At 37.9% G+C, this 16,171-nt stretch overlaps 1 protein-coding gene across 2 annotated transcripts in view; it reads right to left on the bottom strand.

Annotated features, from left to right (window-relative positions):
* Positions 1-16,171, bottom strand: part of si:dkey-17o15.2 (UAP56-interacting factor) — a 34,774-nt gene that overhangs the window by 14,496 nt on the left and 4,107 nt on the right. Inside the window, exons 2-8 of one of the 2 annotated variants that reach the window (XM_028814645.2) lie at positions 8,304-8,465; positions 7,603-7,751; positions 5,572-5,699; positions 4,478-4,568; positions 2,895-2,950; positions 2,727-2,801; positions 1,313-1,439 (exon numbers count right to left, since the gene is read on the bottom strand). In XM_028814645.2, the coding sequence (XP_028670478.1) occupies positions 1,313-1,439; positions 2,727-2,801; positions 2,895-2,950; positions 4,478-4,568; positions 5,572-5,699; positions 7,603-7,751; positions 8,304-8,465 (788 nt within the window). The remainder of the gene's footprint in view (positions 1-1,312; positions 1,440-2,726; positions 2,802-2,894; positions 2,951-4,477; positions 4,569-5,571; positions 5,700-7,602; positions 7,752-8,303; positions 8,466-16,171) is intronic. The other variant, XM_028814646.2, reaches the window with a different exon arrangement.

Genomic DNA, 16,171 nt, shown 5'->3' with positions numbered 1-16,171 from the left:
ATGGTTCTTTAATGTACATAATATAAAAAAATGATCATCGTCTTGCGGTTTACTCCTCAAATATCCATCCTCATATCTGAGTATACAAGAAAGTCTAGGGGAGAACACTTCTGATTCATCATTTAGCAGACGCTCTTATCCAGAGCAACTTACAACATTTTACAACATATTTTTGCAAATAATTTTGGTTACACCATTTATAAGTCAGCAATGCAAGGCACTCATGATCCTAGTACTGGAAATATCTTTGCACTATTAACAAGAGTTAATGATTGTTGTCTTACAGGCTACAAACCTGCTACTGTGTTTCTGATGGTGAATTATGGTTTACATTCTATATATTGATGAAAGATTACAGAACATCTTCACTAATGTTACTTCATCTGATCCACATTATTTTCTGCCCTTGTGGCCTGCCATTGCCTACGTTTTGGCAGAACATTCTTTAGCCTTTGAGTATTCAGTACATTGGCTATATATGAGAAAACCCATCACTCTGTGTATTTTAATATTGTTTCTATAGGAGTTTTCAGGACAGGCTGGGTTTGGATTCAGTTTAAAGTTACAGTATAAATAATGTCAGCTGAGATAGATCAAATGTTAACATGCTAGATGGGTGCAGACACAAAATTACTCATAAAGAGGAATCCTATGATCTGGATCTTGAATGTTTACTCTGTGATCTCACTTCGATCAAATGTTCAGTAGATTTTGAACCAAATTTCATTTCGTTGTGTAAATGTGCTTACTGTGTGATCCCTTGGAAATCATTCATCCCACCAGTACTTTTCATGCTTTCAATATGCTACATGGTGTTTTACATCTTATTATTAGGTTGTACTGTAATGCTTCATCAATCCATTACTGAGCCAGCTTGGTCCAATTCAGGATTGTGGAAAATGTTTTAAAATATTGAATGTGGTATTGTCATATCTAGTATGAATTTTATAATCTACAGCATAGTGCTTATAGCCAGTCTACAGACCCAGAATAATTAATAAAGTTGAAATACTATTTGGCCAGTCACCTGTTTGCCATGGAGAGTTTTATGTGGCTAACTCTTCAATGTGTAAGGGGAATTCCTTTTATAACAGAAGATGCAATAACTGGAGATGTGGAGGGTAGCATGGTGGAAAAGGAACAGATAGACAAATACGGTACATTGAGACCAAAGAATGATGGAAATTTTTCACCTTCACTTGGCAAAGAGGCTTGCAGCTCTGTAAAGCTACATGGGACAAATGCTGCAGTTGGGACAAATACATTAAAGATACAACAGTACAGAATATTAGCATATGTGCAGGTCAAGTACCTGATTGGCTACTGCTTTAAAGTTAAATCTCAAAGGAATCCCTTTGGGTTGAGGATGTGCTTCATCTGCAGCTTCAGTTTGTCTGTCTGATGGAACTGATGACTGTTTAAATCTTAATCTTGAAGCCCTGGAAACAAAGAAGAAATTAAAGAAAGCTAAATGTACATCACAGACTACTATCTCTGTGTTGTAATCTGAGTTTACTGACAAATTAGCTTTTAGGCATTGGATATTATAAGTAACTGAAATACTACTGGTATCATTTTTTGGACAAAATTCTTTGTGGTTCTGATAGATGTATCATGGTTTTCATGCTAGGATTCTTCTGGTCAAATCACTTATACCAAATTTACTAAGGGAAGATATGCAAGACTCCTAGACTGGTGCAAAGAAAACCCTTCCAACAAAGTCAGATTCAGATCAATGGAGTGGTATTGTCATGGTGGTGTCTATACATAAATTTACATTTATTTAGGAGATATTCTGTAGTTGCCAAGAAAATTCACAAAAACACCCTTGAATACCCTCCATGCTGTTTTCTCCAGCTCCGTCATGGATGACATGTCTGTTTGTGGAGCAAGAAAAATGCCTTCCTTAATCTTGGAATCAGTTAATCTTGGAAACATCTACTGAAATATTGAAATCTTTCTTCTACCTTATTCATCACTATTGTAAAAATTTTTATCAGACCAAATTTCATACGCTGTAGGAAGAGGAGGCAAAAATATTTTTGTTGAGTCAACAAGTGTTTTATGTGCAACACTCTTCTGCCCTTCAACAAAATGCTTACGGAGTTGCCAGTTCTTTTTAATGCAATGAGTTTATTTAGCAGATCTGTCACATTCGCAGATTAAACAACAGTGCTTGGTATATCGTCAACACTGATGTTCCTGTTGTACTGTGTATGTAAACGTATAATATTAGGGGAAATCACAAAAACAGCCAACTGCAATAAAATGGCACATGATTGGGAAATTTAAAGGTGATTTTTGTGATCAGCAGGCCAAAATCTATAAGGTGCACCCAAAAGTCTTTGATAAGCAAACTCTTCGTTGCCTTTTGTTATTAGATCTGCTTAATCCTTCTCACTGATGTAGAAAGTACAGGTACTGGGCACACTCATGCACAAACAGGACAATTTAGAGTGTGACAAGATTATAAGACATAACAAAATACTGCTTATTGGAAAGAAATATGTTAGAGTGTTTCTGCATTGATAGCATTTGCAAAGTGGGAGTAGAGAAATGACGAGCATGTCTGTCTGTGTTACACAGTAGATAAAACATAAACAGACATCTAAATGGAAGGATGTATGGAGCAATAAAAGACAATTGCCAGTGTTATGTAGAGTGTGAAATCTGATGGATCCTTTAAACTCTTAAGTGTTTTTTAGTTTAGTTTTAGTTTTACTTACATTGTGTCCTTAGTTGCCTTTGGGTTTGGGACAGACACTGTGAGGACAGAGCCAGAGGTGGGAGGCTGTCTCCATCTTTTTGGAAAAAGTATAGAAAATTAGAATAAGAACTGTTGAGGTACTTTTAATAAGTAGCTTTAAGTTAACTGTGTTCATTCCTCATCTTACCTTCTCATTTTATTTCTTGTCTCAGTGAAGGTGCCATCCACTTGCTGTATATTGAACTAAAATGCAGAAACATATTCAATAATGTTACAATAAAGTTGATAGAAACACATTTTCCCATAAACCTTTTTAACAAAGTGTCTTTTATAATATAGCATATCAAAAATCTGAGCAAAACAAATAAAATGAGATTATGTCTGCTTTAATTAAAAAAAAATCCCAATAAATCAGATTTTAAATCAGATGAGGTTTAAGTCAGCATTTCTAAACAGAATTCCCAAATAAGCTGTTTCTTCACATTCATTTAAAATTTTAACAGTACTCTTTTAGAAAATTATCATGTGTTTCAGTGCTGTTGACTTTTAAGGTATATTGATATGGAGTCTTGTGATTTGTTTGCCACAGTCCAGGTGTTCTTTGGACCTAAACCTGATGAGTAATATCTACAAAGTATGAAGAGCACACGGATGAGTCCTTTATGCTTCTTTATAACTGTAGGCTCTGGGCTTTTCAGTAGAAAAGAGAAACATGGGTCATGCCATTTTCCTAGGGTAACTTCCATTACAATTCAACCATGGCATATAGAAAAATGAATGGGTCCTAGTCTCCACTTCAATTTGGTTTACTTAGTCCATTTGTCTTGTCATGGTGAAGATTACAATGGCATTGTTCAAAGGCTACCCTATCCTTAGCAACAATGTCTTCGTACTTAAATTCTGAGATCAGGACATAATTGACCTTAGGCCCTAGGCCTGTTCTTCCCTTTTGCTTTCTCAGCCTGTGCATTATGAGGTGCTTTTTTGTTTAAACGTGCAGCCTTTCCAATGGAACCACTTCTAGTTTCCAATTAGCTTCAAACATGGCAATTAACAGGCCTGGAATAGCCATTTTAAAGATAGTGTAATGAATGCCAACTGCCATGGCCATTTGGCCATATATTGGTCCCTAAGTGTACAGATCATTGCAATTAAGGCTCTGTGGGTCTGGTGTAGGTCACAAGTATGCAAACTTTAACTGCCAGTACAAAATAGCACAAACTGACATTCAACCGTTCTTCAGGGTGCCATGGAGCACCTTTGAACTGCTGCTCAGCTGGTATCACGCCACCCACAACAATTTGGAAGTGCTGCACAGTATTGTTACTAAAACTCCATGGGGAAACCTCTTGTCATTTATGTGTTGATGCTTCATGGCAATCAATTGGAACTTGATGGGGGTTTCCACCCCCCAACATGCTCTGTGTTCATGAATTGATGGTTTGCAGTGTTTGTTACATCATGGGGAGAACTTGTCATTTTGGTGCTTTGCAGTTATCAATTGATACTTTATGGGGGAACAGTTATATAGTGTGATGGGATTGAAGAAATCCATCATAAAAGGAAAGTACCAGCTGTTATTCGTCAGTAAAAAAAAAAGAGGGAACATTGGCCATTACAGTATGAATGGCATCAGCTAGGTTGACTGTAAATCTGTGCATGTCTGTTTTTTTTTTATTCCTTTTAGTATAAACTTGCATGGAATGCTTTTATTCACAATGTCTTCTAAGCATTTTATAACAGGAAGACACAAAACAAGTGCATACTTACTCCCCGATTAAAGTTCACATGGTTCTGTCGTTGGTTCTTCTGTCTCTGCTGTAATTGTTGCAGTCTCAGGGCTCTGTTTTGTTGGGGAAATCTGATAAACCATAAAAAAGCAAAGTATACCTTTGGCAATATTATGCCAATAAACGATCTTGAAGCAAAGAATCCTGAAAATTTTAAAATTGTTCTCTTTATTAGTCCGTTCGATGTACTGCAAGTTATCAGCTTTGTCACCAAGCAATGCCAATACTTGAGGGGAATATATCAAAAACAACTGGTCACAAACATTACACATTTAGTTATGTATTAAACTAAGTTAAGATAAAACAAAAATTAATGCAGACATCAAAAACTACATTTTAAAAGCATACATACAAAGTAAGGAATTCAGAATGCAATATTTTAAAATACAAATTTTACAATTATCAAACAAATGAAACAAACTGCATAAATCAAATTAAAATGCAAAGAGTTAACAAAAATCAAAATCTACTTTTCAGAAATTAAACCTCAGAAACAAGTCAAAAGTCATAGATCCCCAAAAGGGAAACAAGAAGACTTCAAACAAAAATAACCACACTCAGGAGAGCTAAAGGGAGCAGACTAACATGAACAAACGTTAATGCCACTGCACTGAAGCAGTGACTGCAGGTCCCTTAAATAATCCCCAGATGTTACCAAGAGCGGCTGTGTCTCTTGAAAGACTATACCTAGATTAAGCGTGTGTAGAAAACGAATGGATGGATGTTCCAGATTTTACTGTTTGTGATGAGACTTTTAAGGAGTGGTCAATCATTACAAACTTGACAGCTTTCTCGTGCTGTATGATAGAAGCTAATTTTGATCTGTCTATTATTTGGGATACTCCATGTTATATATCTCCACAATCGGCTCAAAATGATGTGAATAAAATATCGTCTGTAAATTACATTTCATAGCTGGATGCTAGTGTGTAATTTCAGCAAATTGTTAATCAGTAAGGTAATATGAACTGCATGTTAAAGCCCTGGTTAGAATCAAGGCATCAAAATAAACTTCTTTTCTTGTAAAACAAAGTCACAACAGGTGTTTTTTTGTTTGTTTTTCCACCTTCATACCTCCTTAGTGTTTGCTGAGGTCCAGCATTGGGTTGCCAGAATTTTTTTCTTGTCCGTGGCTGTGCTTTCAGAAATCGTAACTGTTTCCCTTGGGGATTAACCCCTCCAGAAATCCCTGCAAGGTTGCTCTATACAAGAAAAAAAAAGAAAGCAGTGCATAAACTCATATACAAATTATCCATACTTCTATCATGGTAGCATATTTATTCTGTGAAAAATGACACACTGGTAAATATTCTTAAATGGAATATTGATAATACACAATAAAAAACATGAAGTTTAGCAAATGAAAGAACAGAAATCAGGCCACCCAACTGTCTGATTAACTAATATCTAAGTCGTTCCAATATCTTGGCAGATACTTTAACGAATGACAAGACTTTTGCTATCATTTAAATAGACTGTCACGTAAATGCCACAATACAAACATAATGCATTTAATCATGATGTGTGTCAGAGTGGCAGCAACTGTGGTCTTTGTGTCTGGTGAGATCTGACCTGATGGCTGAATCCACCCTAACACTTCTTCAAATAAGAGCACCTTGAACCTGGCATTTACTGAAGGCAGATGAGCGTTTTGAGAAAGATAATGATGAACTAAAATAAGGCTGATTTAGCTAATCCTAGAGTGGTACATTCTTCAGCATACTGTCTCACGGAGCCATAGGCCTGGGTTTGCATTCCCGTCTGGTGATTGTTAGTTTGCAAACTCTCTTTGTGGTTTTTCATTTGGGTAGTACTCTTTTCCTCTCACATCTCCAAAGACGTACAGATAAGATTAATTGGTCACTCTAAATTGTCCCTGTGCGTCCAGGATGGGCTAGTGAGATTCCAAGTGTGGTTGCTACCTTGCTGACACTGCTGGGATGGGCTCTGGCCCATACAACCCTGAATTTGGTTTGAGAAGGTTATATTATTTATCTTATTAATATATATATTCATTTAACAATATTATTTTTCACAATCTATTAATTTAATGAGCTCTGCTTAAGTTATACACATATATAACAGTGATTTAATGCAAAGATGGCATGGTATCCCTAATATTTGAATGAAAAAAAGTAAAATTACTATCAAGTGCTGGGACATTGTGGTGCAACACATCACCCTGCAGGACAATGGTCCCCACTGGGTTGGATGTTACATATTCACCAGGAAAGCCAGCTGCATCACAGGGGTTAAACCCTGGACACACAGGAAATCAGTTGTGGAAAATAGATTGGTGCCCAAAATGGATACCATCATGAACAATCCCCTCTAGGAGCACTTTAAGCCACAAGCCTCTTCCTCCAGGGGGTGCTAAGAAGCTCCTCTGGGTATTTTTTCTTCCTGCTGCTATCAGGCAATTCAGACTAAACATCCCAAACTATATATTTATACTCTTGAATTTGCTTTTTCTGCACAATATACATTTATTGTTTATGTAATTATCTATCTATTGATTGATTGTATCATTTGTCCTCTGATTCTGTATCTTTGTTTTTTTTTGTTTCTGTCACTGTATGCATCTAAATCCCCCCTTGGGATTAATAAAGGTTATTGTATCTAATCTAATATTCATGTAAGATTCCACTTATACTTCAAAAGCATTCAGTTAGGTTGATTGGTTAGTTTAGATTTTCTTGGCATATGCATGAGTATTCTCTGCAGCTGGTTAGGATGAAGTATGGGTTTGGTTCTGGTCAGTACAGGCACATTAACTAAATATACAAAATTCATAAATGTTGTAAAACTTTTGAAAAGACATGCAACATAATTATCTTTCATTCACCCTTTTTCTAGGTACAATTGGGGTAACTAGAAAACTCATTTGGACACAGGAAGAATATATAAAAACTGACACTGACAGTGACAGGGTCAGGATGTGCCCCAAGATCTGTGAGGCCACTGCACCACAGTGGATTCTAGGCAAAGAATTGTAAAGCACAAAAACATATTTAGCTTTATCATAGCACAACAAATAAAAAGTTGTCACCAATAAAAAACTAATAATATGAACATCAACAAAGGCAAACTGCATTTGTGTCTCACCTTTCCCCTTAATGGCATACGATTTATGGGACTCATGCTTGTAGAAAGTAATGGTGAGTTTATTCCAGGGCCACTTCTCCTGAGGTTGTAGGGTGGCCTTCTGTTGAATTTTTGCTGCATCTCATTCCTTGAGCGTAGCCTATAGGGTTCTACAATATAAAATAAAAGTGTCTTTCTTTAAAGGATCCAACTAGAGTCAAGTTTCAGGTTGTTTATGGATTGCAGCAGTTGAAATTGGTGCTATGGTGTCAGACATTCCCAGATTTATATTATTAATAATTACACATCTGACTGTTTTTTACTGACCATGCAATATTAAAAACACAATTTAAACACAAGACTACATTAGAGCAGTGGTTCCCAACCAATTCTTCAAGGGTTCAGCCCATCCATATTTTGCTTTATTCTACAATCCAAATGCTTGATTTGGCTGGTTAGCTACAGATCCTCCAGATCCAAATATTGCACTAAATTAGTCCTTTAACCTAACACAACTGGGGCCCTTTCCAGAGTTGGTCCTTGCCACCCTAAATTAGATTATCGAAGTTAAAGAAATGAATGAATGGATGGATGGTAAAACAGAACAGATACATGGATCTGCATATCACCACCCTAACAACTCAGACCTACAAGGCAGCAGTGAGCTCTTTTTCAAGCACTAATAGATTTTAGGAGAATTAAAAAGAAGAAAACTGTTGTACCTTGTTGAATCTGTGGCAACCCTTTTCTTACATTAAACTGATTTTTTCCAAAAGTTTTTCTTTTTCGAAGTCCTCTGTTTTTGTTTCCATGCTGCTGCAGGCTTTCATTGGGAGAGGCTTGTAAGAATGTTTGTTCTGCATCGCCCAGTTTGATAATATCATCTGAAAAAGAGTTAAGCAATGATGAGACTAGTCTTGTTTTGTTGAAGTTGTTTTTTTTATTTAGTAAGCTGATATTTTGCTGACCTTTCTAAAAACAGATATCAATTTTTTGAAAAGCAAACAGTTTAACAGTAGACACAAAGTGAATAGTTTAATTAAATCATAACACAAAATTTGACAGATGGACATATGCTTTGTAAGGGACTATTTGTCACTTTTATATAGCACCTTTCAAAGTCTGCACAAAGAAGGAGACAAAGGGACAATGTTGCACTTATTTTCTGTTAATAAACTGGCACTGCCCAAGTAATTTTCCCATAGAGAATACCAATTGAATAAGTTAGAAAACACTGAACTAGTTTTTGATTTATGAGGTAATGATCTCAATGCCTTTAGGCCATGACTGTTATTGTATGTTGTAATTAATGTTGTAAATGATACATTGTGGAATAACTAATGATATATGAATTGCTGAGCCTCCGTGCAGAAATTAAAAAAGATCCTAACAAAGTGAGAGAAGAATATGCTGCTGCCCCATGTGTACATTTGGGGGGGTCTTATGTTTGCCCATAAATAAAGAGGCACACATAGATACAGTATAATACCTGTGTGTCTCTATCTATCTATCTATCTATCTATCTATCTATCTATCTATCTATCTATCTATCTATCTGCTTTTTTCTTTCATCATAAATATCAGCTTTAGTAATTTTATAAAATTACAGTACAGAAAAATTAAATTTAAATTGAGGGTATGTTTACAATAATAGAATAGTGAACTGAATTTAACAAATGCAGAAAAGCCTTAAATGGTCAGAAAGTTTCACCTTTTAAATTAAATTGTCTAACCTGTTATTTCATTAAATGTCTAAAGATTTTTAAAAGTAACATTAGCAGTAACAGAAAGTATGCCCAAGAATATAAGGAAGGCATGACAAGTGAGAGTTTGGAGTTTGCATAAGAAGAAGCCAGAATATGAAGGTACTTGGCACTGTGATTTTAACCAATTTCCATACTGATAATACCATAGCTCTGTGACACAGCCCTAATAGATTCTGGCTGTTTTCATTGCTCTTTTAGGTTGCTTGCTGCTCGCAAAGGACAGGTCAGTTTAGCTGCACTTCTGGAAAATTGTGTAACTTTGGCAGGATTGCCATTTTTATAGGCTACCCTGCAGCTGGCAGTAAAGTGGCAGTAACTCTGTTAATTTCATATCCAGGCTCATGCAACTTGTCAATGCCATTACATAGCCCCTCCCTTCAAAATCACCTTCCCCATCAACATATTCCAACTCCTTGAAATGGTACACAAAATCTTTGAAATGGCAGGGAGGTCTTCTCTTTTGCTGTGGTCATCCAGCATATCAGCAGGGGTGTTGTGTGCTTTGTTGTCAGATAGTGCAGCTGGGATATTGAGCACTGCACTCTCAAGTGGTTGCTGCGGAGTTTGTGTGGAGATTTGTCCATTCTATGAGGACAGGTGAACCTTCTTGCATCAATCTGCAGATGTACTGGTCTTTTTGCTGCCTTTGTTTCTGAACTGACACTGCCACCAGTGCTCCAGGTCCAGGATCTCAGCTTCAAGACTCTCCCTTTTAGACTGCTCTGTAAAGTCACTACAATCTTCCTTGTTCTTTGCCTGTGCAGTTCCACCACTCCTCCTGCACTGTTCACCTGGGGGTCACTGGCAACACAATCTGCCACACTTCTCCCAGTTCCATGTGCCAATCCATTTTTGAAGCTCTGCCAGTAGCCATGCACCTAGGCCAGTGGGCCTTAGCAGACAACTTAGCATAGTTGTCTTTCTTCATGTACTGATGCTTCAACTGGCAGTCCAGATCCCGGCTCTCAGCCTGAGACTCTCCAGCAACTCCACAGAAAAGCCCAGTAAGTCCACTTTGCTTTCTGATACACTTAGTTCTTTGCTGAATTAGACTGCAGATGTTTTTTTGTCCTGCTTATGGCAATAATGTAATGATGTGCAGTGCTTGTTTGCCCCAAACCACTAGATTTTTGCCCTTTACATTGCTGTATTTGGTAGCACCCTGTCCTTAGAGGGATGGCTCAGTTTAGCCGCACTAGTTGGATATTATGCAGCATTAGCAGGCGTGCCTTTCTTTCAGGCTACCCCTATCACTTGTGCTAAAGCTGTTCTTTTAAATGATGGAATACCAGCTCATACAGTTAGTAACACATTGCTGATGCCATTTCCAGGGTGATGCAACTTGTTTCTGTGATGCCTGGGTTGCTTGCAGCTGGCATACTCCTCCTTGAACTTGGGACATCGATAGTCATAGAATGCGATGGACTAGGGTGAATTAGGACACATAGCAGCAAGAGGCTTGTGCAAACAGTGCATTGTGTGTTTTATTCAAAGTGTCCAAAGTGCAGGGCAATTCAGTAAATACATAAATAATCCAATAAAAGCCAAGGCATGAAGGTAAAATCCAATAAGTAAATCTCAATAAATATTTCCATTTAAAACCAGAAATAAAAGCATAGTCAGGATCATCTCTTCCCTTGCCTTTTCCCGAGTGCTTGCTCTCCATTAACTCCCACGCTCAGCCTCTAAGGGTCTTGCAGCAGGGCTGAAAACACAAGTGAATGTTGTCAACCTTCTGGTTCTCCCTCATCCCAGCCACCTCAATCAGTACTTTCTAGGACCTTCCTACCTCCATTCTTCAGCATCCATAGGCTTACACAAATCTTGATAGCTCCTGTTCCTTAACTCACCAGAAGTGATAGACCCCTTAAACATTATGCCCTCACTCTGCCATGGGGTCCTTTGACTGCTTTGCCTACACTCCTCTGCACTGGTTCCAGCACAATCCTGCCCTCTTCTTTTAACCTCTGTTTTTATCTTCTTTTTTCTGTTCTTCCTTCTCTATCCTACTCATGTTTCATCATCAGTGGGTGCCGGTGAGTTCTGACTATCGACTCAAGGAACATGAATGAGGAAATAGCCACGCTGATCATGCCTTCATGGGCAAACACGAACTGTCAGTTTCCTTATTAATGATTCTAGGGCTGTGCAGCTTCACATCAACACGCACCTACACAGAGTCTTAGCTACACAATTTTTAATTTAAAAATTCACACCTTGCCATGGTCCCTTTACTGGCTTCACCACATACTACTGCTACAATAAATTTACATTCTTCAAACATCCAAGTCTCTAATTTAATGCTACAACAGCCCATATTATATGCAAATCATAAATTTTGTAACACTATACCTACCAGGTTTCCTTAATTGTCTGTTAATGTTACTGATACTTGGGAAAAGTATATATATATACATATGATACTGCGTTTTTTCCCAGTTGATTCTGGGGTTTGTCAGGGGTGTGTTTCTTGCTGCTACTCTGTTCAGTACTTGTATGGACTGGGGTGTTGGGCAGGGTCGTGGGGTCCAGTGGCTGTGGGGCATCTGTTGGTGAAGAAAGATTCACAGATCTTGACTTTGCTGATGATGCTGTGATCTTTGTGGAGTCAATGGAGGCTCTGATCGGGGAACTCGAGATACTGAGTGTCTGGGCTTGCGAGTGTCCTGGATAAAAAACAAGATCCAGGCCTTTAATGACCTCTTGGGCACAGCCATCAGCAGTGTGTCTGTCTGCGGAGAGAGTGTCGACCTTGTTGTCACCTTGGCAGTGACATTCATGTGACTCTTCCTATGAAGTCAGTAGATAGATTGGGAGAGCATGGGGGTAATGAGGTCGCTGTAAAGGGGTGTGTCGCGCTCCTGATATCTATGCAAAAGGACGAAGGTCCAAGTCTTTAGAGTCCCTGGTGCTTCCTGTCTTGTTATATGGTTGCCAGACATGGACACTATCCAGTGGCCTGAGACGAAGGCTGGACTCCTTTGGTACTGTGTCTCTTTGGAGAATCCTTGGGTACCATTGGTTTGACTTTGTGTCGAATGAACAGTTGCTCATAGAGTCCTGAATAAGGCACATTACTTGCATTGTGAGGGAGCGTCAGCTACGGCACTATGGCCATGTAGCACGTTTCCCCGAGGGTGATCCGGCTCGTAAGATCCTCATTGTTGGGGACCCAAGTGGCTGGACCAGGCCAAGGGATCACCCACGTAACACCTGGCTGCGGACAGACAGAGGGTCATTTCCGGAGGGTGGGACTGGACCGCGTGTCTGCCTGGGGGGTTGCAAACCGGGATCCTGAGTTGTAGTGGGTGTAGCAACGCACTATACCAGTGTATACTCCCCAACTTGACTTGACTTGTTACTGATACTTGCTGTTTTATTGTTCAATAATGAACATTCACTATAAGCAGTATTTATTCACACTACCACACTTTTTCCAAAAGTACCTTCTTTGATGACTTTAGGCCAGTTTTCCATAAACTATAGGCATGTCACCACATGCCTTTGTAATAATATTAGCCTTTTTCATTCAAGCATGAATTTTGCAATGGGCAGTATACCACTCTCTTTTTAGCATACAGTTTATTGTGGTAGTATGCGATCTAAGACTTAGCCTATAAACAACTACTAATATATCACAAAATGCTTTTGTTTCCACAGTACAAAAATATACTAAAATTCCCCACAACACCACCACTCTCCTCACAACTTGTGAAATTCTCAAACTAACATGACTGAGAGTAAAGACATGTATAACAAACAGGGAGAGAGGAGGAACTGACAATGAGTTGTGAGGTGAAAGGACTGTGGCACTAGTTTTGAAATGTTGAAATGAAAAAACAGGTGCAGCTCAAGGATGTGACTATTTTTAGGGTGTTCTAGGGTTGAGTCAACAGGGTATATAATGTTGTGGCAAAGTTCTTTGGTAAATACACTTCAATAGCCATGAAGAATTGGCGATGTCTTACTGCATGTTCATCCATACAACATACATTGAGTGTAAATCTGTAACAGACATGCAAAGTGGATTTTATATTGACTTTAATGTGCCTTGGTGAAAAATAATTTCTTCTGGTTAAACTATTTTAAAGGGGCTCTGTGAATATCAATCCATTGGTAGTGTGAAGGATATGTTAATTGGACCACTGAAAACTCTGAGAACACCAGAAAATATGAAAAGATTGAGATGTGATGTAAAGCAGAGCCTTCAGCATTCAGAATGATGTCAGTCAGTAGCATTACAAATTTCAGATTTGACTGTTAGCCGGATAATTCACAAAGATTTATCTTATCACCTGTATAAAGTACAAAAACCACATCATTTTTCTTGGAATGCTTTAGCTATGTTACTTAACTCAGTTACTCAGTTTAGTGTAATGTTAAATGACAGGATATGCGGAACAATTTGTATACTCATTTAGAGGACATATTGTTATTAGTGGAGCTTATTTAAAACATGTTATTTTTAAAACAATAGTGTTATTTAATACAAGGGAAACAAACTGAATTAATTAATTATTGTGACCATTTTATTCCTTAATTAACTCCATACAACTAAGTTGTCTGTAAGGAGAAATGTGCAACATGTCAGTACTCTCGAGCATCATGAGTCAAGTGACTAGGTTAAGTGATCATTCATACTGCCCTTTTAAAAAAAAATCACTACATCCACACACTAAACTGTTATAAAGAAGAATTTAACTGTCAGCTTTACTAAACTGTACACTAAGCTTTTACATTGGCAGTGATATACGGTACCAAGGGAATCTGTTCCGTGTTTTGAATGATAATTATTGTTTCCTTAACAATATCTTTGTTTGCAGCCTTTCTCTTTTAGTAATACTGATGTGAAAAAAAATATGTTTGAATAGAAACAAACATTTGCTGTTTTAGGGTGGCACGTTGGCGCAGTGGTAGTGCTGCTGCCTCACAGTAAGGAGACCTGGGTTCGCTTCCTGGGTTCTCCCTGCATGGAGTCTGCATGCTCTCTCCGTGTCTGCGTGGTTTCCTCCCACAGTCCAAAAACATGCAGGTCAGGTGAATTGGCGATCCTAAATTGTCCCTAGTGTGTGCTTGGTGTGTGGGTGTATGTGTGTGTGCCCTGCGGTGGGCTGGTGCCCTGCCTGGGGTTTGTTTCCTGCCTTGTGCCCTATGTTGGCTGGGATTGGCTCAGCAGACCCCCGTGACCCTGTAGTTAGGATATAGCGGGTTGGATAATGGATGTATTTGCTGTTTTAAATGATATGTCCATTGCTATTTGCATTTATGTAGCACTTTTCTAACCTACACAAAATTGTCTATTTATAGTTTTCCTGTCCTTATGCTAAAAATCCTCTTCTTGGTTCTCAGTATGGTATAATTTTTTTTTTATTTGGGTCCACTAATTCAACAAATGAAAGAATCCATGCTTTAGGCAATATTGAAGGAATACTTTAATCAGAATCTGAGATAAAGAATGGAAACCTGCCTTTAACTCCTCAATAACAGCACTCCACAGCACAAACTTGTCTCTACTCAGGTTATTTAAAATGTACGCTGGCCAAGACTTTAACTTGGAGAGATGTCATCAGGTACCTGCTCCACTTTGTTATGTGTTTTAGTAATGTCCCATATTGGCCATACTGGGAAAAAAAACTTGCTTTCTGTGTGATGCCTTTGGAACCACATACAGTAATATCTTGCTCTACTTACAACAGTATTCAGAGTATTACTGGAAATCACCTTATTTGAAAGAGAAAAACCCCGTCCACTTAATAATACAAACTGGTAAGGAGATATCCAACTCTATTTAAAAAAATGTAATTTACCAAAATTCTTTAGAACTTTGCAAGGATACATTCATTTGGTTCTTAAAAAGCATGCTGGGCCTAACCCTCAAGATACTCGAATATTTTTGAGTGACAACTACATGACGGGTTATTTAATTTCATAGTTCTCCAAACAGGTTTAGGACACTGTTGAAGCTTAGTTTGAATTTGATTGTAAAATACTATATTACTTATTGTGTGCTTAATTGTTGAGTAACATACGTACACAAACAAGTAAGGAAACTATTGGAAATATGAAATGGGACTAAGTCAATTGGTTAGCTCTTGGTTCCTTTTGTTGTTATTTGTAACTTATTGTAGTGGTTTGTTCTGGGGAGTTAAGAGAAAGTCAAAGCTAAATGCTGATGTGTAACGATAAATACAGCAATTAATGGTCATAAGGAAGAAATTAATAATCAGCTTAGAAAACAAATGGATGGATGTGTAAAAAACCTTTTGTAATAGCAGCAATAATTGACTTCTAAGTGAAAAAAAAAACATGAAGCCATTGCCCTCCTGGGAACAGACATTGATGTCCCAGACTAGGACATTATGTTTTTAATTTGTTTAGGGCTTATAATTCTATAATTGTAATTAAATATAGCAGGTTTTACTTTGAGTGGTAAAATAATAAGTGCTGTGGCCTTGTTGCTTCAGCTGCTTGTGTTCAAAGTCCTGGTTTCTCCCACATCAACAAGGGTATACATGTTAGATTGACTGCTGACCGTAAGGTGACACAAGAGTGTGTGTGTGAGCTTGAGTGTGCCCTGTGTCAGACTGACTCTTTGGTGAGGGCTCATCTCTACATTGCTTGGAAAAAGAAAGTTCAAAATTTGGAAAAACTGATTGTGCAGTTTTTTTTTTTTTTTTCTTCAAACTGGCAAAACATCACAAAACTAATTGTGTTACACACCCAAAAATGGCAGAACTGCCTAATAAGTTTTTTTTCCAGTTTGAAATTGCCTTAATTATACTGTAGCACAATGTCTTATTCCTAATAGAAAAACAAACTCTCTA

The sequence above is a fragment of the Erpetoichthys calabaricus genome, chromosome 12 (genome assembly GCF_900747795.2).
Source record: "Erpetoichthys calabaricus chromosome 12, fErpCal1.3, whole genome shotgun sequence".
NCBI classification, from domain to species: domain Eukaryota; kingdom Metazoa; phylum Chordata; class Cladistia; order Polypteriformes; family Polypteridae; genus Erpetoichthys; species Erpetoichthys calabaricus.
Note: the sequence above shows the minus strand (reverse complement) of the source record. Positions and strands in the feature narration are given on the sequence as shown.